The 27,992-nt window shown below is 50.5% G+C and overlaps 2 protein-coding genes across 13 annotated transcripts in view; one reads left to right on the top strand and one right to left on the bottom strand.

Moving 5' to 3' along the window:
* The window catches only part of LOC125640019 (solute carrier family 22 member 6-A-like), a 31,249-nt gene extending 18,365 nt beyond the window's left edge, over positions 1-12,884 (bottom strand). For 2 of the 4 annotated variants that reach the window (XM_048858058.2, XM_075130412.1), the window contains exon 1: positions 5,352-5,441. The gene's annotated coding sequence lies outside the window, so the exon portion shown is untranslated. Of the gene's footprint in view, positions 1-158; positions 228-5,351; positions 5,442-12,518 lie in introns of those variants that run through there. The other 2 variants (XM_048858057.2, XM_075130411.1) reach the window with 2 other exon arrangements.
* On the top strand, positions 125-27,992 carry LGALS12 (galectin 12). 9 transcript variants are annotated; one of them, XM_075130414.1, is made up of 11 exons: positions 128-281; positions 1,356-1,516; positions 3,361-3,723; positions 5,427-5,515; positions 9,868-10,078; positions 11,100-11,219; positions 11,691-11,729; positions 12,860-12,886; positions 13,413-13,501; positions 14,564-14,726; positions 18,031-18,687. In XM_075130414.1, the coding sequence occupies exons 3-11, from the start codon at positions 3,670-3,672 to the stop codon at positions 18,175-18,177; spliced, it is 939 nt and encodes a 312-aa protein (XP_074986515.1). In that variant the 5' UTR covers positions 128-281; positions 1,356-1,516; positions 3,361-3,669; the 3' UTR covers positions 18,178-18,687. The 9 variants fall into 9 exon arrangements, 8 of the variants coding, with proteins under 8 accessions (XP_048714024.2, XP_074986515.1, XP_048714018.2 ...); XM_048858061.2 differs by having other exon boundaries at positions 1,356-1,542; XM_048858067.2 differs by lacking the exon at positions 5,427-5,515 and having other exon boundaries at positions 125-281; positions 1,356-1,542.

Genomic DNA, 27,992 nt, shown 5'->3' with positions numbered 1-27,992 from the left:
AACTTGGCAGAGTGTTAAGCTAGTTTCCGGAGAGGACATGCAGCCTCATGACTAGGGCCCTCCCCTAGGACTCTGGAGATCGCGCTGCCATTCCCTGTTCTAGTCCAGATATTTGAGCAAGTCGCTTGTTGTCTGTGATATTTGCACTATCATAGCACCTTGGAGCAGGATCCGATTGTGCTAGGCCCAGCACAAAAAGATGGCCCCTCCTCCAGCGAGCTGCCAATCTAAGGATAAGACAAGAGATGACAGTTGGATACAGCCAGACGAGGGAGCAGAAGGTAACCAGGAGACAATCACTGTCAGCTTGACAGGCTGTGGGCTCAGACCACCAGTGGCCTAACTGTTGTCAAGGTGTTGGTAGGCCTCCCGGCAATGGAGCATTTGAGACAAGTTTGAAGGTGGACAGTGAGGTGGCTTTGTGGGTGTTTACAGGGAGCTCTTCCCAAGTGCGAGGGGCAGCAGAGGAGAAAGCATGAAGGGGTTTGTGTGAAAATGTAACTAGTGGGCACTGGGCGATGGAGGCCGGCATCATGGGCTGGCTGGAGGCAGAAGTCATCACCTCCATAGCGGATGAGAATGATAGGTCAAGTGGGGATGGAGCATGAAGTACCTTGAAAGGGAAGACAAGTGGCTTAGGTCTATGTGAAAGAGAAGGGGGAGCCAGTGAAGGGATGCAAAGACCGGAGTCAAAGCGATAGGCTAAGAAAATGACCTTTAGCTCTTTACATAACACAAAGCAACCACACAGGCACAATGGGGTCCAAATAACAGTGGTTACTGAGGACACAAAACATGCAAGGCCTAGTTACATTCCCTGGTTGGGTTCTAAAACATAGAACACGGTGAGCACCACTACAGCACCAATTATTTAAAGGGATACTACCCTATTCCTACACACTACTTCACTTATGCTCTGTGCCTCAGTTTCCTACCTTTTAAAAATGGCCGTAATGAACGTCTCTGCCTCAAAGGGGTTTTGTGAATAGGGACTGCTAAAAACTTTTTCCACCTGAACTTTTTTTTTTAATGGAATATTAAAGTTTGACTAAATGGAAATTGTCATGAATGATGTTTGCGTTCCTTGAAAAGTTTTAATTTTTTTGTTAGAAAATTGAAAACCAACCCCCCAAACTGAAAATTTTTCAGTTTTCAGGCAAATTTTTCTGCTTTCCGGAGTTTGGGGCCAAAACTTTTCTATCAACCAATTGGGGGGGGGGTGCTGAGAGAGGATGGGTATATCAGGATGGATATCTATATGTAGATGGATGTGTGGGGAGGGTGGGAGGCAGGGATAGATCGATCCATTTGTATGTGAGATGTAAAACAGACCCCAATGCTTAGTGTTCTCTCAGTTCTAGATCTCACTCTGGCCTCTCGGAGACAGCGTACAGATTCATCTACACATTGTCCTGGAGGCCAGCAAGGACGATTAGATCATCTAGCATAACACGGGCCAGAGAATCCCGCCCCAGCAATTGGTGCAATGGAGTGAGTTCCCTTCCCTACTATGAGTGTGAGTGAAATCCTACCCCCATTGAGGTAATTTGGAAAACTCCCATTGACTTTGTGGGGCCCAGAGTTTCACTTTTGTGTCACCGCAGTGGGGCGTTTCATGGCACATTTGGGTATGATGGCCCCTGTCAAGACCATGAAAAACTGAGGAGAAACAGCTGGATCTGCAGGAACAACATCTGGAGAGCCAGTCGGTAGAGAGATGGCCTGGGGCAAATTTGCTTGTTAGGGAATGATCCTAACAAGGAACCTGCTTGGAGACCCATTTGGGAAGATTGTGATCACCCCACAAATGAGTTGTAAGCGCAGTCTGGCAAGTCAACAAACAAATGAGCATCAAAGTCCAGCCCTGATCCTTCCAAGCAGCTCCTGGGACAAAAGCCACCGGAAGTTGCTGAGTCTGTTTTTTTCTCCGGGTAATAGGATGGCCCCTTAATCTACAGTTGAACATTTCCAGGGTCAAAGGTCCTGCACCAGCTGTGCTGCCCTAGCCTAGAAGAGCTGGGTTCTGTTTCTGGTTTCTATTTGCCACTGACTCCCTGTATGACTTTGAGGGTTTCCCTTCCCTAGTCTTAGTCTGTTCTGGTTACAAGGATTGTCTTTCACTCTTCGTGCAATGCCTGGCAGAATGGGGTCCTGATCTATCTACTTCAGGGTATATGCAGTGCCCAGCATGATGTGGGCCCCATTCTCGGTTGTGCTCCTGTAATACAAATAATTACAACTTTACTTAAAGTTATGCACAGGCTTAAACCTTTGCAGAATTGGACCCTGTTACGTTGCATCCCACTTGGGTGGAACTTAGCCACAAAATCACATGAAAAACTTTTGGGACAACACTACCATCTGGTGGAGGGAAATTACACTTTTAAAAAGAACAGGAGGACTTGTGGCACCTTAGAGACTAACCAATTTATTTGAGCATGAGCTTTCGTGAGCTCAAATAAATTGGTTAGTCTCTAAGGTGCCACAAGTCCTCCTTTTCTTTTTGCGAATCCAGACTAACACAGCTGCTACTCTGAAACCTAAATTTTTTAAATAATTGTTTGTTTGTTTAAGTTTATTGTTGTGACTGACAAAAGGGCATGAATTTATGCAACACTTGGGGAGCATGTTTCTTCCTCCAAAGAAATTAAATGAGAGGCCAATCATGCAAGCTATTCCTGACACATTATTATTAATTACTTATATTACTTAGTTACAGTGGCCCACAGAAGCATTAGCCAAGATCATGTCCCTGGCATACTAGGCAAGGCACAGCCCCAGGGAGAGACAGCCCCTGCCCCGAAGAGCTCCCGGTCAAAATAGACAAAGGAAGGATTATTATGTCCCCATTTTACAGATGGGGAAACTGAGGCACAGATCAATTAAGTGACTTGGCCAAGGTCACACAGAGAGTGTGGGGGAAGAGCTGGGAATTGAACCAGATGCCCTGCATCCTCAGTTAGTGCTTTAGCTGCAAAGCCAGCGAGCCACACTCAGAATCTCATGACTTCCACGCGAACTTAGGAGCCTGTACGGGCAGGAACTGGGGTTCAAGGTCCACCTCAGATCCCAAGTAAAATGAGTTTTCTAGTCTCAGCTGAATTCCCTGCAGGGGAAATATGTCATCTCACCCACCCACCCCTAAAATATTGCAAACGCCAAAAGAAGCTTGATCCCTAAAGGCTTAAAAACAATAAATAAACAGAAAGTAAATTAAATAAGCCCAGCATTTATTAGTGTGTTTTTTTCTAATCTTGTGATTTTTAAGCCAATCTCATGATTTCTTGGAGGGAGCTGATTCATGATTTATGAACTCCTGGGGCTGGCAATATTGCTGACTCATGATTTTTTTACCCTCAGTTTTTAGCGACACTGCACGAGTCAGCAGCGCAAACACTCAGTGGGTCAGACCCTCCACTGGTGCCAATGGCTGTAAGCCAATCAACACCACCTGAAGATCTGGCTCAGCATTTCCCTGACAATGGAGGAGGGCACTAGGACCCTGCATGGAATGTGAAAGAACCAAAATCTGTCTAGGAGGCAAGCTGGGGTGGATTGCTGTTACAAATTTCTCTCCACCCAGTGTGATTGCATCATGTGACTGCTCCAAGCTCTAAAGTTCCCTGCTGGAAGCTGAAGATAACTATTGGGTTTTAGGATTTTCAAGCCATGGGCCCCAGTCCTCCGGTAGATTTCATCCTCCAGCCCCCAGTTTTCCACCCGGTGAGTAATCTCTGTGCCCTGGGGCAGCCAGCGTGCAATGAAATTGAAGATCAGTTCACTTCTACTTCCGGCCTTTGCCCAGTTTCATGTGTTCTTATAGCTGAATCATGCTGTGTTCAGTGGGTGTCAGTCCAGAGCCAAGGTATTGAACTGAAAGGAGTGGCTCCAGCCCCCAGGTTTATAGGGGTGCATCTGATCTGAGAGCAGATTATAGCTCCTGCACTCCCATTGTTTGTATTGTGGTAGTAGGTTGGAGCCTAACTCAAGGACCAGGACCCCACCGTGCTAGATGCTGTACAAACAGAACAAAGAAGCAGTCCTTGCCCCAGAAAGCTCCCAAGCTAATGTTCCCCCCTCCTCTCTCTTTCCCTCATGGGCCAAGTTGTGTTTTGTTTCCCCAAAAGAGGCAATTGATCTCTGAATGTCTCAAACCTTGGGGTGCCTGACACAAGGCCCCTTACAAAGGCTCTGATTGCCCAGAGGGTGGGTGTTTGCCATTTACTTTAAAACATGCCTTTGTGGGTTTTTTTGTTTTCTCAACGGATCTCAAGAAGGGTGCTGTCAGATATCTGACAGCTGACCTCCCTTCCTGGCAAGCTGGCTCCTTGAGTCCCTACTGCAGCGGGGACTGTCTGGCTTGATCTTAAGTCTAAAGAAAACCTGACTTTTAAAGGGTTAAACCCCAAGCCCTGCATGTGTGACTAGTTTAGATGGAATCTCATTTTAAGCTCCTCTGTGCAGCTGTGTTTGTTTGTTTGGGGGGAAGGGGCTAATCAGGTTATCACTAAACTTTTTGGCCATCTGGCTGTTGTCTGCACAAATGTCTTTCTGTTGAGCCTTTCTGGACTGATCATGTGAGACTCTGTAAGGTACAGAAACTTCAGCCGAGACCAGGCAGGCGGTTGCTAGTTTCCTTAAATCAAGTCAGTTCCTAGCCCAGGAGGTTGGAGTTGTGGCTCTGCTGCCAGGCATCTGCTTTACAAAAAGGTGCTGTTTTTTTAGCTCCTGAATCCATTGTACCCTCAATTCTCCCCAAAGTTTAGTGGGGTTCAGATAAAACATTCTGGCTTTTAATCATCTGGTCAACTAGCCTCCACCAATGGGGAGAAGGGCTGGGGCTTAGGGGCTGTATTATTTTCATACCCTTGTGTGTCTGATCACACTTCCCCCCACCCCTGTAGCTTTTGGTTTGACTAGATTTTTTTTCCAGCACTGACCACTAGCCATTGTGCTAAAGCAATAACTGGTGTCTGAAACCCTGGGAAACCGAGGCACAGAAAGAGGAAGAAGTGGGAGTTTCTTGTGCAAGGTCACACAGTGAATCAGCTGGAGATAAGACACCCAAGTTCTAACTCCCATTTGCCCCAGCTAATCTGCTCCTGTTTTAAGATGCCATCCATGAGACCCCATTCTCCTCTCAAAGCTGGGCATAGAACCCAGGAGATCTGTATTCACAGCACCCCTGATCTAGCTGCTCTCCTCCCCTCCCAAAGCTAGGAATGGAACCTAGGAGTCCTGTCTCCCAGCCCCAACTGAGCACAGATGAGAGCCTCCTCTCCCTGCCTTCAAACTCTCTATATTCATTCTCCTCCCAGAGCTGGAGAGAGAACCCAAGAGTCCAGTGTTACCAGTCAGAGCTCCCAGACTCTCCCATTTCCAGCACCAATATGGGTCCCTCTCCTCCACCTCTCTGTCCATTCCAGGTGCTCCCGTACATCACGACGATCTTCGGTGGCTTGACCCATGGAAAGATGGTTCTGGTGCAGGGCATGGTCCTTGCAGAGGCCGAAAGGTAAAAGGCTATTTCCCTGGGGCTCAGGCTTCTCATCCTACTCAAACCCCTTGATTCATGGCTCCTGCAGTCAGACAGAAAATGCACCAGTTCAGTGGCTGCTGGGAGTTAATTGTGTTAAACCCTCTGATTTTACAGAGCTCAGGTGAGCTGTAGCTAGAGTTTCCTTTAGTCAGGGAGTTTCAGGATCCTTCCAGTCCCTTACAAGGCTGGGCCAGGAATTTGCTTATCTATGATGCCACTCTATGGGCCTGATTCTTAGCTACAGTGAAGCCTTTCTTGCAGCATAAGTCGGTGGAAATGCTCTCCTGATGTAAGGGAATCCCTGACTGGTGTAAGGTCAGAGGAATCATGGCATTATTGGTACAGCACTGGACTGTGACTTGGGGGACCTGGGTTATACTCCCACCCCACCCCAGCCATTGTCAGAGTGCATTATGCTACAGCTAGTATCTGCTTTCCAGGTGGCATGCGGGAGGTATGGATTAGAGCAGCCTAGAGGCAACTCTAACTTATTCCTGGGGACAAAGTCAGTTTAAAGTAGAGTTGGGCTTTTTTCTACTTTGTTGGTGATTTTGAAAATGACCCCTTTTTAGGGTCAAATGGGGACGTTCACTTGGATCCAAAACAAAATGCTTGAGTTTTGATGATTTTTTTAACATCTTTGAATTTAATAACATTAGCAGCAACTTCAAGACAAACCAACAAAAATCACTGAAAATATCAATTTAAAAAAAATGGATTCCCCCCCCCCCCCCCAATGAACAGTTTTTGGCAAAATCTTCTAGTGTTGCTGAATCTTCATTTCCTTGCCACCCCTCCCCCCAACAAAACAAAACAATTTCAGCCAAAAATGTTTTCCCAGTTCCAGTTTGAAGCTACCAAGGGTTGGGGTTGGGCAATCCCTGGACTCCAGCAGAGTCAGCCTCCAAGCAGGGAATTAAGGGTTCTAGTCCCTCCTTGACCGGTGGCTAGGGTGCTCTGTGCTGTTCTCTTCTTCCTAGGGAAGCATGAGTGAGAACCACTCTGGGTGGCTCCACTTCACACAAGTGGTTTAAGCATGAAATGGGGTTAATTTTATGCATTTGCTGAAATCTAACAAACTAGATTTGCCAACTGGATATGTGTTATAGACAATGTTAGAATGGAATGGAATGGCATAAATTCTTTTTTATTGAGTCCAAGGAGCATTAGCTTATTAATTCAGTGCTGGGTTCTTTTCAGGTCAACTTTTAACTTGAATAATATTTGCTTAAATCAAGACATTTGGTTATTCTCAACCAATCAACAGTTCAGTTATTCACTCAGAACCACATCAGCATATAATCAATAGTTCATTAATCAAGTGTAGACCACCAGTGTTCTAGTCCTGTACTGACCACACAATGTTGTCTTGTTTCAGAGTAACAGCCGTGTTAGTCTGTATTTGCAAAAAGAAAAGGAGTACTTGTGGCACCTTAGAGACTAACCAATTTATTTGAGCCCTTGTGACGGACTATGGCTGAGGCTCAGCAGTTACACCAAGGACCAATGAAAATCACCAAGATTTCTTATTATTTTTATTTATGCCACCAGTTCTTTAGGACCTAACACACTTATCACCCTTCCAGTATCTCTCCAAGGAGTAAGGAGGCATTTGTCTCTTAAGGGAGCGGGCCTGCCTGTTCGGATGGATTGGTTTAGAATAGCAAAAGCAATTGCTTACATTTACAGTTCAAATCTCTTAGGTCAGTTTGCCTGGACTTACGAAGGAGGCCATGTCTATAGCAATATTTACAATCTCTAAACCCTGGTTACTTGAGGTCTTGCTAAAGAGCGTTGGCTCAGCAAGATAACCTACAGGAATTAATGCTAAAAACAGAAGAAATACAATCCTTGAAGCGAAATCTCGCTGCTTTTTCTTCTGTTAAACCTCTGAGTATTGGTTTCACTAGGGATTATACAGCTTCTTTGTGGGTTCAGTTAGCTCTTGTTAGTTCTGTGACCCTGTATGACAGGGGGATTCATCAAAACTCTGGGGTCCCACTTGGTGACCTCAATTTTTATATACTCTGGTTTGAGGGCTTATTGGAGGGGGCCGTCCTCTGATTTCTATTGGTCACTTGCCAAGTGGCTCTTGGCTTTCAGGTTTCTCAGTTTCTCTGCTGCTTCTGTCCATGTCCACTAGATAGGGCACGGGCTCAGCAAGATAACCTACAGGAATTAATGCTAAAAACAGAAGAAATACAATCCTTGAAGCGAAATCTCGCTGCTTTTTCTTCTGTTAAACCTCTGAGTATTGGTTTCACTAGGGATTATACAGCTTCTTTGTGGGTTCAGTTAGCTCTTGTTAGTTCTGTGACCCTGTATGACAGGGGGATTCATCAAAACTCTGGGGTCCCACTTGGTGACCTCAATTTTTATATACTCTGGTTTGAGGGCTTATTGGAGGGGGCCGTCCTCTGATTTCTATTGGTCACTTGCCAAGTGGCTCTTGGCTTTCAGGTTTCTCAGTTTCTCTGCTGCTTCTGTCCATGTCCACTAGATAGGGCACGGGCTTACCTGCAGTGGCTCCCAGTCAGCGGTGCAGCGGGGGTGCTAAGGCAGGCTTCCTGCCTGTCCTGGCGCCATGGACCGCACTGTGCCTTGGAAGTGGCCAGCAGCAGGTCCAGCTCCTAGGAAGAGGCGCACAAGTGGCTTCACATGGCTCTTGCCCGCAAGCACATCCCCCCCCCCCCCGCTCCCATTGGCCAGGAACCAGCCAATGGGAGTGCGAAGCCAGTGCTTGGGGCAGGGACAGTGCATGGAACCCCGTGACCCCTCCGCCTAGGAGCCAGACCTGCTGCTGGCTGCTTCCAGGGCGCAGTGCAGTGTCATAACAGGTAGGGACTAGCCTGCCTTAGCTGGGCAGCACCGCCAATGGGACTTTTAAAAGCCTGGTCCATGGTGCTGGTGAGAGCTGCCGTGACCCAGTGCCTCACAGTACTGGGTCGCGACCCACAGTTTAAACACCACTGGTCTAGTGCACAGACCTTTACAAAGGAAACAAACCCCCTTGTCTTAATCTGGTAGATGTGTTCTGTATATTCTTTGATGAACTTGAATACTTTTATTTCAAATCTTTCAAGGCGTATTGTAGGATATGAAACATTACATTAGAGGAACAAGACAGGTTGTTCACAGATGTAGATCTGATTCATAAGGCAAACAGATCTATAGTTTTGGAGTTGGGGTGCATATTATATATATCAGCGGTTCTCAACCTCCAACCGAAGTAGCACACAGCTGCGGCCCAGCTCAGCAATGTGCTAAAGGCTGCCAGCATGCCAAGGTCACCAGGTTCCCGGCTGCCTTGCGCTCAGGGTTCTGGGCTACCCAGTGGGGTCTGGGGCTCCCGGCTGGCCCGATGGGGGTGGGGGTCTGGGGCAGCCACCCTGTCCTGCAAGCTGTGGAGTCCGGGGCAGCCACACGGCAGAGGACTGGGCTCGGGACAGCTGGCCAGCCCCGCATAGGGAGGGTCTAGGGCTCCTGGTTGGCCCTGCGAGCTCTGGGGTCAAGGGACGGGGCAGCCGGCCCACTGCACGTGGCAAGGTCCGGGGCAATAAGTTGAGAACCACTGCTGTAAACTAATGGCATGTCTATGCTACCATGGCGCAGCTATGATGCTTCAGCTGCCATAGTGTAGACACTTCCTACAGTAACAGGAGGCAGTTTTTCCATCGATGCAGCTAATCCACCCCCCCCCCCCATGAGGTGGTAGCTGGGCCAATGGAAGGATTCTTCTCTTGACCTAGCCACGTCTACTCCAGGGGCTAGGTCAACTTTCCCACAGCGCACAGAGTGTGACACTTGTCACAGCCCCGAGCGACATAGCTAGGTCGATCTAAGTTTAAGTGTTGAGCAGGCCTACGAGATGAAGTCTTTTCCGTAAAAAATTTTTTGGAGTCCTTGGTCTGAGAAACTAGCAATAGCTGGAAGGTTCCTTCTCCAGTGCCAGAGTTCTCCTTCTCTGGGGAACTGTGCATTTTAACAGAAGCTTAACTAATGCTCCCCAGACAAGATGTCCCACCTCTTGACTCTCCTAGTCTTCAGCTCCGAGAGGGAGCTAAGGTTTGGAGTAGGCGTAAGAGCTACTGCCACCAGATAGGCAAATGGGCAGAGAGAAGTTGTCAACATCCTATTTTCAAGGTGTATTTGTAGGTCTGTGCTTCTGACAGCTACCTTCATTCCCCCAAATTGAGGTTCAGGCCCCAGGTCTGCAAATATCCTGGACTCCAGCAGGGTCAGTCTTGTCATTGCCTAGAGCTGGGGAGAGAACCCAGGAGTCCATGTAGTGCCCCCTGCCCACTCTCACTCTGTGCTCTGTCCCCCAGGTTCCAGGTGGATTTCCAGTGTGGCTGCAGTCTGATGCCCCGGCCAGACATTGCCATCCACTTCAACCCCCGCTTCCACTCCCGGCCCCACGTAATCTGCAACACCCTGCAGAACGGGCGCTGGCTGGAGGAGACCAAGTTCCCCCACCTCCCCCTCAAGAGGGGAGAGGCCTTCCAGCTGCTCTTCCTCTTTGGGCAGGATGAGGTACAGGTGAGGAGTGGTGGGTGGAGCCCTAGCTTGTAGCTGGGTGTTGGGGCCTTATTGGAAATCCTGGGAAGTGGGCGGGCACAAGCCCACCCATGTCTAAAGGCCCCTCTCCCAGTCTTGCCGGATGGGTGTTGGGATGCTTGGGCGTTCCTGTGGCTCTACATGTGTCCCCACCCCAATGGGGGCCAGGGATTTCCATGGCTACAAGCCCTCCCTTCTGGTAGGCTGGGGGGTTCCCGTGGCTATGTGGCAGGTCTTCTGCCCCCTTGCCCCCCAGCCTTCAGTGGGCTGGTGGTAGCAGTTCCAGGGTGGTAACTGGAGCTGCAGTGGGATGATGATCTCCCTTAGGTGACAGGCACAGAGAGGCTGCAGGCTGTCTCTGACCCCTGTTATCAGCCCGTTCGGGCAAGCATGCACTCAGTGCCTCCCCCACCAGGAGTTCAGGTCCCAGGGGCCCTGTCCAACATTGCCCTGCAGCCCCTTAATGCCAGTGAGTGCTGGTGCAAAGGAGGCCGCTGGGGGTGGGGGGGAATGGTCCCCTTGGAGTAGCTCTGGTGCAGGGGGCTCCCAAGTGTAGAGGTGGCTCCTCTGCAGCAGCCCTGGCACAGGGAGAGGACATGGACAGGACTGCCCTCTGGCTATTCTGTGCCCCTGGGGGGCATTAAAGGTGGGACAGCCCCTCAGCCTGCTCATGCTAGCGCTGGCAGCTCCTGAATAGGGGAGACATACAGGGGTGAGCCTGGCTCTCTGCTGGCTTAGCCCAAGATCTCACTGGCATGACTTCATGGGGGCCCTCCTGAATTACACTGGGGTGACTGAGAGCAGCATCAACCCAGTAACTTAGGGGTGGGGAAAGAAAAGAGGCCAGACCTTCAGCGTGTGTAACTAGATGTAGCTGGTGGCTGATTTACACCTGCTGGTGTAACTGGCCCCTCTGACACCCTGGTGACCATGGTTACTCCAGCTGGTTGCTGAGATCTTGCCCATTCTGGGAGCTGAACTCCTCCCCTCTCCCTCTCTCCAGGTGAGCGTGAATGGGCAGCACTTCCTCCAGTATCACTCCCGCCTGCCCCTGGCCCGAGTGGACACCTTGGGCGTGTTTGGTGACATCATGGTGAAGAGCATGGCCTTCCTACGCAGCAATGTAATCCCCTCTGTGGGGCAAACCAATAGGGTGATGGGGCACCCTGCATCGGGGAGGGGAGTCAGTGGGCGGGGACAGGGCACACGACTTCTGTTGGTGGGGGGAGGGGGAGGATGAGGCCCTGGTGTAGGGGGAATGAGGGTGCACACAGAAGCATGGGGGCAGTTGGGGACACCCTGAGCCCTTGGCATGAGAAAGGGGATGGGAGTTGCAGGAAGTCCCTGAAAGAGCAGGGGATGGGAGGGTAGCAGCCAGGGAGCTGTGAGGGGGAGGGGGGATGGAGGGATGTAAGGAGCTCTGATGTGCACAATGAGCTCAGCCAAGAAGCGATGAGGTGTGAGACCCCAATTTACACCAGCTGGGGGTCTGGCCCAAGGGACGCAAATGGAGCAACCCCTAATTTACACCAGCTGTGGATCAGGGCCCCAGTCCTTAACACTCTCTCTCTCTCTCTCTCTCCTGCATGGGCAGCCCTTTGACTCCAGCCGAACTGAGTACCCTGTTGCTCATGTGAGTCCAGCTGAATGTCTCAGCACCAACCCAATGGGCCGGCGGGTGTTCCCTTGTAGTGCTCCCTCCATCATCAGCACCAGCTCGAGCCTCCCTCCTATGAGACAACCGCGATCTGTTTGCAGGGGCAGCTGGCTGAGGTTTTCCAAAGTGCCTAGGGACATTAAAGGGGGGTGCCTGGCTGTAGACACTCCCAACGGGGTCTGATTGTTGAGCCAGCACTGGTCGCTTTGAACATCAGGTGCCTGGAGTTGAGCAGCAACCCCTGAAATATGAATCACCCCCAAATCGCCAGCCCTTCTGGGAACTCTTGGTCTTAAATTTAGGCATCTGTCCCTGATAAATCCCAGCACACGTCCCATTGTGGATAGCTCAGCAGACGACTATCCATCCCCTGATGTGTCAGCTGAGTAGGGAAGCCAACTTAGGGGCCCTTCAGCCAGCCCTCCCCGATCACACACATCTGGGCTTGTCTCTGCTTCCATGACCCCCATGGGGCTCTGCAGGGGGGCAGAATAGCCAGAGCATGGGCCTGCCCCAGCCACACCCCCACACACCCTGGCAAAGCCAAGGTGTGGGTGGGGGGACTTGGTGTCTTCCCTTATTTGTATTATGGTAGCACATAGAAGCCCCCGTCACAGACCAGGACCCCATTGGGCTAGGTGCTGTACAAATACATGGCAAAAACCCAGTCCCTGCCTCAAAGAGCTTCCAATCTGTGGTCCTTTTGCATCTCATAGCTGACGGATCAGGGGAGGAGAGGGTGTTAGCATAGAGGGAATGACCTACCGTCCTGGGTCCTGTAGCAACCCATCTGGGGATCTGTGCCGTGCCTGGTGCCGTTCCCTGAATGCAGCCGATACCGGAGCGTCCAATCGGGCCCAATGACTTCAGCCTCTAATAACGCATCACTGCAGCAGTGCAACAGTCTGTCTGACTCTGAATTGTCCACGCAGCCCCATGCAGGTTCTGAGCTACAGACCATTCCATGGGTGTGTGTGCTGGTCTCTTCCCCTCCCCCCCGCCGAGTGCGCGGCTAGTGGAGGACTCTGTGCACGTGCAACAGGCATGTCCTCATGCAAGTGCACCTCTCTTGTTCTAACTTTTTCTCCTCTCCTTCCTCCCTTTAGCCAATGCAGCTAAACAGCTCCAAGCTGGTGAGTGAAGCCTGCCTCTGTGATCTCTAACGGGCAGGTTCCTGCACCTGTAAGGCAGCTGGGTTTGATAGGATGGGGGGATGGCTGAAATTTGAGGTCGGGTTGCAGCTGCTAGCAACTGCATGTGCAGAGGGATGGGGCTGCAGGGGGGACTTCTGCACTGGATGCCAGCACTGCTGTGCTTTAACCATGGAGGGTTGTATTGTGGGGGCCTGCTGGATTGGTCCCAGTGATAATTTGGGGTACCCCAGGCCTGATCCCAAGGGACTGGGTTTCCCACAAACTGGGGCGATCCTCTGGATCCCATGGGATCCAGAGGTTCCAGTGACAACTCCCCCTCTCCCCCCCCACACAAACACACTTCCCACCCTCCCATGGGTTCATAATCTCTACAAAGCCATCACCAGACCCCTTCTTCCGCCCCCCCCCCCGCCCCAGCTTCCTACATAGGGTCCCACTGGGGCTTGTACTCCCTGCTCCTGTGGCTTAAAGGCTAATAATGGCACCTGGGTTTTTCCTTCCTCAGGCTGTGCCATACTGTCACCCGCTCCCCTGTGGCCTTGCATCAAGAGATACCATTACAGTGAGAGGACTGGTTTGCCCAGTGCCAGAGGAGTAAGTATCTGTCCAAACCTCACTCCCCCTTGACCAGCATCTAACCCCCAGCTCCCTATCTGCTGCACTAGGTGTGACTCCTCAGGGACCATTCTGATCAGCCCGTCTGACCTCTGGCTTGTGCTATGCAGAGAAATCCACCCAGGGATTCCTCAGAGAGCCCTGGAGACGGTGCTATGGCAGAAGCGTAAACTGCCACCCTGGTCAGGCCTGGAACCCATGACAAAGGCCCAGGGCCCTCTTGCTGAAGCAGAGGGGAATCCTGGTGAGTGACATCAGTGGAAAAGTCTTTGGCTGCAGCTCTTAGAAGAAAGTCGTTCTGCACCACGTTCCATAAATACATGCTCTCCCCAGCAGGGGACAGCTGTGATACACACTAGTGTAGGGGTCCCCAACTCAAATGACCATGAGGGCCACATGATGACTAGTGCATTGGCCCAAGGGCTGCATCACTGACACCCCCCCTCCGCTTGCTGCCCCCGGCCCTGTCCCCACCCCCAGGGAGTGCAGGAGAGGTGCAGGGTGTGGCAGGGGCTCAGGGCAGGGGGTTGGGGTGCGGCAGGGGGTTGGGGTGTGGGGTGCAGGAGGGGTGCGGGGTGCAGCAGGGGGTGGGCAGGGAGTTGGTATGCAGGAGGGGTTTGGGGTGCGGGCTCCAGCCCAGCACCACTTACCTAGAGTGGCTCCGGGGTGGCAGGGGTGTGCACCGGGGCCAGGGCAGGCTCGCTGCCTGCTGCCCTGGCCCCTGGCCCTGCGCTGCTCTGCTCCACTCCAGGAAGCAGCCGGAACCACGTCCCTCGGGGGGAGGGGGGGTGGGGTGCATGTGCTGCTCTTGCTGCTCCTCCGGGTACCTCCCCCAAAGCTCCCATTGGCGCTTCAGGGAGCAGCGTGGAGTTCATGGCGCTACGGGGTAGGCAGAGGGATGCGCAGGAGGCAGGGCGTGGGGAGTTTGGCGGGCTGCACTAAAGAACCCTGCGGGCTGCCTGCGGCTTGCGTGTTTGAGACCCCTGCCAAGCTTCCGGTGGCCCCCACCTACCGTGTCTCTGAGCTAAACCTTTGCTGCAGATTCAGCCTCAGCCTGAGGGAAGACCCGTCCCATGTGCCCCTAAGACTCAGAGCCTGCTTCAGAACCAGAGCCCTGATGTGGAGCTCCTTCCCAGATGAGGCCCTGAGCCATGCAGAGAAAGTGGCAGCCTGCTTCCCCTTTCATCCCCAGCGCTTCTTTGAGGTAACGCTCTATTGGCACGGAAGGAGCAGGGTCTGTCTCTTGCAGGGGTAGCAAATGGGGCTCAGGCTGACTAATAACATCCCTATGTGCAAAGAACAGGAGTATTTGTGGCACCTTAGAGACGAACAAATGTATTTGAGCATAAGCTTTCGTGGGCTACAGCTCACTTCATCGGATGCATAGAGTGGAACATATAGTAAGAGGATATATATACATACAGAAAATATGAAAAGGTGGAAGTTGCCAGACCAACTCTAAGAGGCTAATTAATTCAGATGAGCTATTATTAGCAGGAGAAAAAAGATTTTGTAGTGATAATCAATATTGTTAATCTTTCCAACTATACTCTTAGCCCAGCAGAAGAGTCTGTCCTATCTCGGGGCCTCTCCTTTTGTCCCTCCAGGCCCATGAACATGATACAGTTCTGCAGTGACCTAGAATCCTACTTTCAACGACACCGACTCAGACTATTTCCAACACAGCTCTGAACAATATACTAACCCACAGAACCCTTCCTACCAGCAGTACAAAAAGAAGGATTCTGCATGGACTCCTCCTGAAGGTCGAAACAACAGACTGGACTTCTACATAGATTGCTTCCGTCGATGTGCACGGGCTGAAATTGGGGAAAAGCAGCATCACTTGCCCCATAACCTCAAAAAGCCACACTGAACACAACGCCATCCACAGCCTCAGAAACAACTCTGACGTCATAATCAAAAAGGCTGACAAAGGAGGGTGCTGTCGTCATCATGAATAAATTGGAATACGAACAAGAGGCTGCTAGGCAGCTCTCTAACTCCACATTCTACAGGCCATTATTCTCTGATCCCACTGAGGATTACCAAAAGAAACTACACCATCTGCTCAAGAAACTCCCTGAAAAAGCATAGGCACAGACCTGTACAGACACATGCCTAGAACCCCTACCAGGGGTATTCTATTTGCTACCCAAGATCCATAAACTTGGAAATCCTGGACTCCCCATCATCTCAGGCATTGGCACCCTAAGAGCAGGATTGTCTGGCTATGTGGACTCTCTCTCCTCAGGCCCTATGCTACCAGGACTCCCAGCTATCTTCGAGACACCACTGACTTCCTGAGGAAACTACAATCCATCGGTGATCTTCCTGAAAACACCATCTGAGCCACTATGGATGCAGAAGACCTCTACACCAACATTCTACACAAAGATGGACTACAAGCCAACAGGAACAGTATCCCCGATAATGTCATGGCTAACCTGGTGGCTGAACTTTGACCTCGTCCTCCCCCACAACTATTTCACGTTTGGGGACAATATATACCTTCAAGTCAGCGGCACTGCTATGGGTACCCGCATGGCCACACAGTATGCCAACATTTTTATGGCTGTCTTAGAACAATGCTTCCTTAACTCTCATCCCCTAATGCCTCTACTCTACTTGCGCTACATTGATGACATCTTCATCATCTGGACCCATGGAAAAGGAGCCCTTGAGGAATTCCACCATGATTTCAACAATTTCCATCCCACCATCAACCTCAGCCTGGACCAATCCACACAAGAGATCCACTTCCTGGACACTACGGTGCTAATAAGCGATGGTCACATAAACACCACCCTATACCGGAAACCTACTGACCGCTATGCCTACCTACATGCCTCCAGCTTTCATCCAGACCACACCACGCGATCCATTGTCTACAGCCAAGCTCTAAGATACAACCGCATTTGCTCCAATCCCTCAGACAGAGACAAACACCTACAAGATCTCTATCAAGCATTCTTAAAACTACAATACCCACCTGCTGAAGTGAAAAAACAGATTGCCAGAGCCAAAAGAGTACCCAGAAGTCACCTACTACAGGACAGGCCCAACAAAGAAAATAACAGAACGCCACTAGCCATCACCTTCAGCCCCCAACTAAAACCTCTCCAGTGCCTCATCAAAGATCTACAACCTATCCTGAAAGATGATCCCTTACTCTCTCAGATCTTGAGAGACAGACCAGTCCTCGCTTACAGACAGCCCTCCATCTTGAAGCAAATACACTCCAGCAACCACACAACAAAAACACTAACCCAGGAACCTATCCTTGCAACAAAGCCCGATGCGAACTCTGTCTACATATCTATTCAAGTGACACCATCATAGGACCTAATCACATCAGGGACTCATTCACCTGCACATCTACCAATGTGATAAATGCCATCATGTGCCAGCAATGCCCCTCTGCCATGTACATTGGCCAAACCGGACAGTCTCTACGCAAAAGAATAAATGGACACATCTGTCATCAGGAATCATAACATTCAAAAATTGGTAGGAGAACACTTCAAACTGTCTGGTCACTCAGTAGCAGACTTAAAGGTGGCAATTTTGCAACAAAAAAACTTCAAAAACCGACTCCAAGGAGAAACTGTTGAACTTGAATTGATTTGCAAACTAGATACCATTAACTCAGGCTTGAATAGAGACTGGGAGTGGCTGGGTCATTACACTAATTGAATCTATTTCCCATGCTTCCCATGTTAAGCATCCTCATACCTCTTGTCAACTGTCTGAAATGGGCCATCTTGATTATCACTACAAAAGTTTTTTTTTCTCCTTCTGATAATAGCTCATCTTAATTAATTAGCCTCTGAGAGTTTGGTCTGGCAACTGTAATACTGTCTGGGGGATCTCCTGAGGGTCCAGCCACTGGAGACTCCAGCACCCTGTTTTTCACCTGGGGCTGCATGTAGCCTAGGGAGGAGGCACAGAGTACAGGGCTTCTGCACATGTTCTCTGCAGCCCCATCACTTGAGCTGGGGTAGCTGCCATCAGCATGCCCTGTAGGCTCATCAGTAGGACTGAAAGCCCCCTCCTCCCAGGCCCCCTGCCCCTGAAAAATTTCAGGCAGGGTGGGTTGAACCTGGAGCCCAGAGCTTCAGTTCCCTGCAACCTCTGGGCTGCCTCAGTCCTTCACAGGCAGACCGTGGAGTCCCTTGATCAGAATCCCTCCTCTATCCTCCCCCATGTTACAGTTCCCTGACTCTTGTCTTCCCACCCTACAGGTGGCTGCAGCTCTGCCGAGCTATGTGAAGGTGGGCAGGGGGGAGGAGAGTGACGTGCCACTCCAGAGGTAGCTGCATCTCAGCAAGCCAACTGGGAAGGGGGTGAGGGATTGTAACTGCTACACAAATACAGACTCACATCCTCCGCTGAGATAGTCCTGTTTCCATTGACTCCAAGGGAGTGATTCTCATTAACACCAGTTGGGGATCTGGCCCATACCTGCCATCACATTCTCTGCCAAACCTCTCCCAATCCTCTTCTAGCTGCTGCTTGTCTGTGAGGAGGGGAGTTTCAAACTGGCACTCAACGGGATCCCCCTGGGCCAGTATGACACGCCTTCGCTCTCCTGGGACCGGATCACAGAGCTGTGGATAGAGGGTGACGTCACACTCTACAGTGTCCTCTCCTGACCCCTTCACTGCCAGGAGTCTTGTGGGCTCTGCTCAGACTGCATGGACTGGACTGAGCCCTGTGTGTTTGAAGGAACTATTGCATGGGGTGGTGGGGCTGTCCCAGTGAGATAATCCAGTCTCCCTTCCCACTGATTCTCCACTCACCTGAACCCCCATGGACTGGGCTGGCTAGAAGATAGGCCCATTCCTTAGCATTCATTCCATTCTTTGCACAGGGTGGCAGAAGCAGGTAAGCAAGGGGCAGTCCTAGAGGCATCCTCTAGTGCCCTCCTGGGTGGCATAAAATGCAGACAGGACTCTTCCTTGCATGGAGTGACAGGTTCCAGCACTGGACATGCACCGCGTGGTTCTAGTGGGACAACCTGGTTCTCTGCAGCTGCCATATGGCTTGCTCTAAAGGGCTTGGTTATGTTCCTGGGCACCAGCTCTTCCTTGGCATGTATATTTGCTCTCCATCAAGGATAGTTTGTTTGCTATTTTAATTGTAATAAAGTCCCTTTTCTGCAATGCTCTGACTCTGCTGAGCCACTGGCAGGGGTGGGGGGAGGGAGATGCTGAGTGCTGGGGGTGGGGTGTGGAGCCGTCCCACATGAAATGTTAAACACCTTGAGGCCTTGAGCCTGTTGGCCTCTGATTCCCAGTTCCTGTGCTTCTAGCTTTAAGAAACGTCTGTCCTTTTCCCACCTGTACTCTGGGGCCTGATGGCTCCCTATGGGCCTTGAGGCAAGCAGTCAGTGAAGGGCATACCAGCCATAATGAAAGGCATACTGGCCACATCCCAAATCTACCCCCTCACAGGTGTAACCTGCACCCACTCAGTGTGGTGGTGTGTCTTCTGTTCGTGATGGTTGGGCCACAGGCGAGTTGACGAACCTATTACAGCCTCAGCTAACTCAGTGGGGTCTTATAGCTGAGGCAGCGGAAGTGCCTGCTTGGGGATCCCAAGTTGGGTCCTTGCTGCGTAACTCAGGCATGGCCTGTTGAGCGCTGGTCAGAAACAGGAGGATTTTTCGCAGGATGGAGAAAGCTGAGTTGGGACAGAGCCAAAACTTCCAAAGATATTGCAAAACCAGCTTTGTGGTGTGTGGGGTTTGCGGTGGGGTTTTTTGGTCCATAGAAACAAAAGTTTCCATTTCCACTATTTTTTCAATCTTGTATTTTTAAAAAAGAAGCAAATTTGAGAAACAGAAGGTCTAAAATGTTTCTTTGGAAAACAGGACCTTTTGACAGTCAACTTTTTTTTTTTTTTAAATCAGTTTCATCAAAATCCAAACAACTTCACTAAGAGCTTCAGTTTACTCAAAATTTGTTTTCTATCAGAACGTGCCACACTTTGACCAGCTCTCATCCAGTTACACGAGCAGCTGTTCTCAGGGGATTGGTTTCCCGTAAGAAGGGCTCAGAGGCCTTGGTGTAACTGTAGATCAGGCCCTGCCTCTACACAGTGGGATCTGAGCTTCCCCCTCCCTTAAGCACAGAGGCCTTGTACACAGAGCTAATCCCCCTGATTAGCGCTGGTTTGGTTTTTCTGTAAGTGGTGGTGTTACAAATTCCCTGCCTTCCCCAGGAAAGGCATTACTGGTGGCTTTGCATGAGGTTAGCTTCAAGAGCCACATACTGAACATCTGGTCCCTTAGAGCCAGGCTGCCTAAAAGCAGAGTAAGTGCAGGGGGAGTGGGGCAGTCTTGGATCGGGTTCCCCCACTTATCTGCCACCTTCCTCACACCACCAGCAGCAAGCCCTGCCTCCAGTTCAGAAATCAGGCTCTTTATTTGCAGATCATGTACAAAGGGGGAAGGATCCTGAGGGGTTAAATGGACATAGAATAAAAACAACTCAAGATGGAAATTCCTTGCCCCTTCCTCTGAAGAAGCTGTGTCTAGCAGCTTTTGGAGACAGGATATGGGGCTAGCTGATCCCATTGGTCTGAGCTCCACCTGGTTGCTGTAAGTTTGCAATGGATCACCCAGCCAACTACACAGGGAGAGTGTATGCAGCAAAATTTTAAGGTAGAGCAGAATAATACAGGGGCTTGGTTGTATTGATGGGACTGTGGTGTTGGCAGACCAGATGCCAGCTCATGCCATGGTCCCCATGCCTCAGTGGACATTGACAAATATATGTCTGGAACCAGTCTGGCTCACTTGTGTGTTAGAATTGTAATACCTATTTTCCACAATACTAAGAATATGCTTAGTGTTTAGACTTCATTGAATTCTTGTGGGTGGCTGCATGCAGTAATCTCACTCATAGCCACTGTATCCCATATTGTAAGGTCATGTTTAAGCTTCTGTAACTGTAAAGCACCAGACAGGAGAGAGACATTAGATTAACTAGTGTGAAATGCTGGTGGCCATGGAAGGAGTTATGTCCTGGCTGACAAGGAAGGCCCATCCATGCCAGCAGACTAGAGTGGAACATTAGAGGACAAAAAACTGTTTACTCTCCCATGAAGATGAATTGTCCAAGTAAATTCCTCCCATCAGCTGAGCTTGCAGCTCAAAGCAGAAGTGGGGAAGGGAATAAAAAGCCCTAACAAGGAGGAACTGTATCTTCATGCTGCTTGGACTCTGGGGGGCAAGAATTACCAGGCATAAGCAAAAGATGCCCACTGCTTAGCCTGGGTTAGCTCTATATGTCCTTTAGGGCTTTCTTATTGGCAGGCCTGCCGACGGGGGGTGGTGGGGTAAAGGGGGCAATTGTCCAGGGTCCCAGGCAATTTAAAATGGCCCAGTGACCCCTGGCCACCGCTGCTGCGGTAGTGGTGGCGGCGACTGGGAGCCCCGGGCCCTTTTAAATTGGCCGGGTGGGCTGCAGGGCTCCAAGGCGTGCGTGAGGTGCCAAATTTTTAATCTGACAGGGGGTACTTCCCCTTGGCTCCGCCCAAACCCCGCCCCCACTCCACCTCTCCTCCAAAGACTCCACCCTGCCCCACCTCTTTCCTGCCCCTTCCCCACCCAGTTCCTCCTTCTTCCCCCTGAGCACGCTGTGCCCTCACTCCTCCCCCTCAGTGCCTCCAGATGCCGGGAAACAGCTGATCTTCAGTAGGCAATGGGAGGGAGGGGGGGGGGCATTGATTGGCAGGGCCCGCCAGCAAGCATGAGGCACTGGGGGGAGGAGGAGGGTCTGCTCGGCACCCACCATTTTTTCCCGTGGATGCTGCAGCCCCGGAGCACCCACACAGTCGGTACTGATGTACTGGTGACAGCGAAGGCAGCTGGGTGGGCATGTGGAAGCCCTGGCCATGCCAGAAAAGCACAGCCAGCGCCTCGCTGGGCCCCGGCAGCACCGGCGCAGCACTGCCCAAACGTCAGGCGGACCGCGTCCGCAGCTCGTGCGTGCACCCTGTGGTCCAGCTCCTTGGCGATGCTGGACCACAGGGTGGTTCTGGCTCCAGCCCGCCCTGCACGAATCAAACCTCAGCCATCCCTTTCTAGGGGCCCTATTCACTGTTCTGTCCTGGGGCCTGGAATTGCTGTCGGTGGGCCTGCTTATTGTAGATGCTTCTATTACCTTTTTGAACCTTAAGATTGGAACTCACTTGTGTGTATCTGTTTTCCTGCTTTAACTTTGTAAGTAACTCTCATTTCCTTTTCCTGTATAATTTAATAAATCTTCAGATAGTTTATTATAGGACTGGCTACAAGTATTGTCTTTGGTGCAGTGGATTTGGGGTAAGTGACTAGTCTTGGGGACCTAAATATTGCTATGATTCTTGGTGTATAGGACCATCTATCACAAAGATAAGCTTATGTGCATGGAAAGACAGACCAGAGTACTCAAGGGGACTGTCTGTGACTCCATGTTAGGCTGTTCTAGTGCGTGAGGAGTGCACAATTGACAATTGATCGGTGAAATGGAAGTACAGAACCCACCGCCACTTTGGGATTTGTGCCCTGGTTCTTAGCAGTCGGGCCTAAGGCTGGTACTCATGCTCCTGAGCCACTGCTGGACAGCTTGATAGAGATCAGTATATGTTCTCTTTAGACATGGCTATAATAGGTTGCTATAACAAGCTGGTCCTATCCATATGCACATGATCCAGTTGTAACCCTGATCCTTATACAGGACTGCAGCATACCATAGCAGCATGCTGGCCCTGTCTGTACATGCATGATCAACCCCTGTTACAACCCTCATATTTTCAATGCTGTAACAGGCTCGTCTCAGCCATGCATGATCAAATCATGTTATCACCCTGACTCTATGTGGGTTGGATGCTTGTGTGGCCATAGGCCAGCTCATTGGCTGGTGTAAATTGGCACACACCCCCTTGACACCAATACTGATTTACAGTGGCTGAGGAGTTGGTCACCATGCTTAGAACCAGATAAGCAAACCCCACACCGCACTTAACTAGAGAGGAATGGGGGCCTTGCTAGCTAGGCAATAGACTGGGATTCAGGATGCCTGGGTTTAATTCTCAGCTCTGCTGCAGACTTCCTGTGCATCCTTGGCCAAGTCACTGCCAATTCTGTGTCTCCATTTCCCCAGCTGTGAAATGGGCTGGAAAAAGACTCCATTGCTTGTTTACACTATGGCAGGGTAGGGTTACCATACTTCCATATTTTCCCGGACATGTCCAGCTTTTTGGTTCTTAAATCGCCATCCGGGAGGAATTTTTAAATATCTAAAAATGTCTGGGATTTTGCCATTATTATTTTTCCCCAAAGAAAAGTTGATCATTTGAGAAAGAAAGTGAATGTTGATCGCTCGAGAGAGTGCCCGCTTTTTCCCCCTAACTCCCAGCGCTTGCGCCGCAAAACAGCTGTTTCACGCGGCTAGGGGGGAGGAGGGGGTATGCAGTGCACTCAGGGGAGGAGGGGGGGTCAGGGTGGGGATTTGGGGAAGGGGTGCAATGGGGCAGGGAGGGGGTGGAGTTGGGGCAGGGACTTTGGGGAAGGGGTTGGAATGGGGGAGGGGAAGGAGTGGAGTTGGGGTGGAGGGCGCGAGCAAATACCTCCCCCCTCAGTGGAGTCTCCTCTCTTTTGAATGTTCAAATATGGTAACCCTATGGCAGAGACATCTCTTGCTATGGATCTGTGCAGTGCTGGTTGAAGGGGCTGATCTCAGTAGGGGCGTGCTAACATAATGCAACTAATTGACGACGGGTTGGATTAGTTAGGAGGCCAGAGGTGATGGGCGTAAGTGTGGCTGAAGTGAGGCCTCCTATGGCCACACAATGGGCAATACATCCATGGAAGCCTTAAGGGGAGACTGAGCTGCTGAGGTGATGGACACAAGTGGGGGTGAATTGAGGCCTCGTCAGCCACTGGGTGGGTAGCAGTTAAGCCAGCGATGGAGGCTGGAGCCACTGGATGTGACTGGAGGTGAACTGAGGCCTAGATGATGAGCCCTCACCAGGCAGAAAGAATGAGTGTGATTGGTGGGGGGGAATCCATGTCCCTGAGTGGAATGGAGATGATGCTTCCCATTGGGGTGAAAGGGAGTGAAAACGTCCTGCTGACTCAGAGCTGTTTGCTGAGCTTGCGCACCTGCCTCTCGCGTGCCTCAAAGGCTATCTTGGTATCCATGAGCTCGCTGAGGGCCTTGCGCATCTCCTCCATCTCGTGCTCGGCCTGCTCATAGTTTTGAGCCAGTTCCTTGTTCTCCCGCTGCAGCTCCTCCATGATCAGCTTGATGTCCTCGTTCTGGCGACGGCAATGGTTCTTCAGCTTCTCCGCCTCGGCCAACAGGGTCTCTACTGTCTTCACCACTGACTCAGTCTGCTCCCTGGACATGGCTGGGGCAGGAAGAAAAGGCATCATGTGAGGTAAGCAATGACAGGCAAGGATGAATACCAACAAAGTTTAGAAGCAATCTGGTTTCACTGTGGCTTGGATAGGAAGAAATTGACCTTGGTGAAATCATGTGGCAATGAGTTCCAGAGGATAACATATAATGTTATAGCAGTTAATACTGAAGCTCCATATACTCCTTAAGGGTGAAATTTCACACTCGTTAAAGCCCCCACTTAGCCACCATCTTGACCAATGCAAAGAGTTGAACTGGGGACATCTATGGCTAAACACACGTCTTTACAGTGTGAGCTGAAGAGAGAATCTCTCAAATGAAGAGCTGTAACAGAACCATAGCCTCTGTGGATCAGGGACAGATATGGATTACTCCATGTTCCAGCACAAATCTTATTTACTACTTAAGACTAAACCTTGTGCTGGCCCCTTTACAAAGGGGTGAACATCACCCAGTGGGAGCATATGGATCTGTGATAAGAGCTGGCTGAAAACTCGATTCACTATGGCCAGGAATCCCATGATGCACTGCCTGCCCTCAGCAAGAGGGGATATCGTGGTGCATTGCGGGGAATATAGTCCAGCCAGAGAGCCTGGCCTGTAAGGGAGAACAAGAGCATGAGGCACCCAAAATACAATTCCCATGAGGCACCTGAGTGCCATTTCCTAATTGAAATAATTCCAGTTTCATTTATTTTTTAGCAGAAAATTGAACTCTTCAGGGGATGGGGGACTATTTTTTTTTCCTTTGCTTTGGGTTTTTCCATGGGTGGGGGCGGGAGGGGAATCGTTTTCCAACTAGTCTGCGATATTAACTACTATTTCATTACATGGAGGCAGTGTGATCTAATGGCTAGAGCACTGGAGTGGGGCCTGGTTTACACTTAAAAATTAGAGCAAAGTTGCTCAGGGCTGTGAAAAATTTCACACCCTGAATGTTGTAGTTAGGTCAACCTAACTTCCAGTTTAGATTCAGCTAGGTTGACAGAATAACTCTTTCATTGACCTAGCTACCAGCTCTCAGAGAACTGGATTAACTACAGTGATGGGAAAATCCTCTTCCATTGTTGTACGAAGTGTCTACACTATGGTTGCTCAGCTGCAGAGGCATAGCTATGCCTTGTAGTGTAGACAAACCTTGAGGACTCTGAAGATCTGCGTTCTATTCCTTACTCAGCTACTGGTCTGTGGGGTAACCTTCGGGAAGTCCCTTCCCCTCTATGAGCCTCAGTTTTCCCCATCTGTACAATGGGATAATGATACTAGTGAAGTGCTTTGAGATCTACTGATGAAAAGCACTAGATAAGAGCGAGGCGGTGGTGGTATTACATGTGATCAGATAGTTAAAGTACATGGGTCCAGATTGTCAGTGGAGATAAATCAGTGTAGCACGTTCTACCAGCTGTGATCTGGCCCATTGCATAACAACAGTAGCAGCACTTTATATGGACTGAAATAACAGTTACTATACAATAATTAATGCTGGGTTAAATTTGTTTGAACAACATACTTTCCCATCAGAAATCGTGGTTTCATCAAAATAGATTATTTTCTGCTGGGGGAAAATGTTGGGGGGGGCAAAACCAGACTGTCTTTTGGGGGCAGGGGTGCGAGACTCAAAACCAAAATGTTTGGATCAGTGTTCTGAAATAAAACAATAATTAGAACAAAAATTTTAGTTTAGCGTGTCACTTTACATCAAAATGGCAATTCTAAATCAAAATGCAGTTCAAAACCAAGATTTTTGTTTTGAATCCAACCATTCTGCAATGAAACACTTAAAAAAAAATGTGGAAACAAGAGCTGGTTGGAAAATGTTTGGTTTGTTTTCCTGCAGAAAATGTAGCCAAAAATGTCACTTTTCCATGGAAAATTTCAAGATTTAAAAAAAAAGGAAAATTTATCCAAAACCCCAAATATTTCTTTTCTAAAATGCCACTGCAATACCTCAAGTTCCCAGGATTTTACAGGCCGGATTCCCTGATTGGATACAACTCCCATGAGGCACCATGGTTTTCCTTCTTGCTGAGCTGCCGTGGTGCCTCCTGGGAATTGCAGTTTGGGCATCTCATACTCCCATTCTCCTTTATAAGCTCTGTTTCCTGGTCAGACTACATATCCCATGATGCACCAGGATCTCCCCTTATGGTTCCCACTGTCCAGTAGATGGTGTTGGGAGCAGGAGCAGCTATCCCAGACGCATGAAAGTGACACTTCTTCCGATCATCCTGCTGTATCTCGGAGCTAGCTGGCATGCCCAGAAAACCAGGCCTCTTCAGGATAATGCTAAATCCTCATCCTCCATTCCTGACCCTGCCTGTGAATGAAGATACAACCTGTTGGAAATAGCTCCCACCCCACGCCAGAGGGCTGCTAACAGGGATCATGCTAAGTGGATTTGTGGCTACCATGTTTTGTGCTAATTTGATGGTCACTCTTTTGGCAGCACCCCAGGGATCAAACCAGGGACTTACAGAGCCAAAAGCACGAGCTAGTACAGCTTAAGCTAAAGAGTCGAAGCTCCACAACTGTAGCCTGTAACAGCTCAGTGAATCAGCACAGAAGGGAGACCCTGGCCCACGCTTGCCAGAGGGTTACACTAGCTCCGTGTGCGACGTATTATGCACATGATTCAATGCCGTGGTTTCCAAACTGTGGGTTGCGGAACGGAAGGCACTGGGTCGCGGCGGCTCTGGTCAGCCCCGCCAACCAGGCCGATAAAAGTCCCATTGGCAGTGCTGCCTGGCTGAGGCAGGCTAGTCCCTACCTGTTCTGACACCGTGCTGCGCCCCAGAAGCGGCAGGTCTGGCTCCTAGGCGGGTGGGGGGGGCCACAGATCTCCATGTGCTGCCCCTGGGCCCCCTCAGGCCCCACCCTCTGGTCAGGTCCAAGGTGGGAAGGCAGAGGCAGGCAGTGCGGGGCAGCTGCTCCTCTGGCTCGTGGTGCCATGAAGCAGGCAGCCGTGAAGCTCCCCTGTCTCTGCGACTGCTCCTCAACTCCCAGTCTCCTTAGACACTTCATGCAGCCGGTAAGAGTTGCCCTGGTTATGGGGACCCAGCTCTGGGGTGTCAGAGCACTCGGGGGGAAGCCCTCCCTGCACACAGCCCCTAGCTACCCCTCTACCTGCATCCTGAGCTTATCCTCTGCCTGAGTGGTTTTCAAATTTTTGATCTGAATCCCCCCTTTGAGTTATATATATATATAAATTTTGGTTAAATCCCCCCACAACCCAGTAGGCTGGGTGAGCTGCTGAGGTGAGTCAGGGGGCGGAGGTGGTACTCACTCCCTGGACCCCACTGTGTGGAGCTGGCCTAAGCCCTGCCAGCCCTTGCCCCCACCAATAGAAGTCAAAGTACACCTCCCCCAGCCCTGGAGTTTTTATAGCATGTTGTGGGGGGCCTCAGAAAGAAAAAGGTTCAGAAACCCTGGGCCAGGGCTTCCCCACACTGGCCCCTGCACATCTCCAAGTAACTGAGGAGTCACTGATGGCTCCAGGAATGCTCACTTGTAGTAGCCCTGCTGGGGGGTAGCCAGTTCCCCCCGCAGGCACCCAAGGGATGGACATTCAAAGGCTGACATGAGAGCAGACTTGGGCCCTGTAGGGTAATTTGTAATAGATCATTGATGCACGGACCCCTTTTAAGGTAAGTTCTCAAAGCACTGCAATAACACAGACCCGCTCCCCTCCCAGAGCTGGGAACAGAACTGTGCACTCCTGATTCCCAGTCTCCCAGGCAGTAACCACTGAACCCCACTCCCCTGTAAGAGGTGGGAATAGAAGTCCAGCATCCTGATTTCCAGAGCCTCCTAGATCCCACTTCCCTCCCAGAGGCAGGGGTAGACCCCATGAGTCCTGCCTCCCAACCCCCTGCTGCTCTAACCGCTAGACCCCACTCCCCTTTCAAAGCTGGGGTAGCAGCAGGAGATGCAGGGAATGGCTGGTAGGAGGTGTTGATACTCAGTTAACTGCAGCTGTGTGTTTAAACGCATGTCAGGTGCCCATTTGTGTATGAAGGTCTGTCTGTGGGTATGGGATGTGCTGGGGTGTGTGGGGGGGGG

This window comes from Caretta caretta, chromosome 7, assembly GCF_965140235.1.
Source record: "Caretta caretta isolate rCarCar2 chromosome 7, rCarCar1.hap1, whole genome shotgun sequence".
Taxonomy (NCBI): Eukaryota; Metazoa; Chordata; order Testudines; family Cheloniidae; genus Caretta; species Caretta caretta.
The sequence above is the reverse complement of the archived record's forward strand: the minus strand, read 5'-3'. Positions and strand labels throughout refer to the sequence as shown.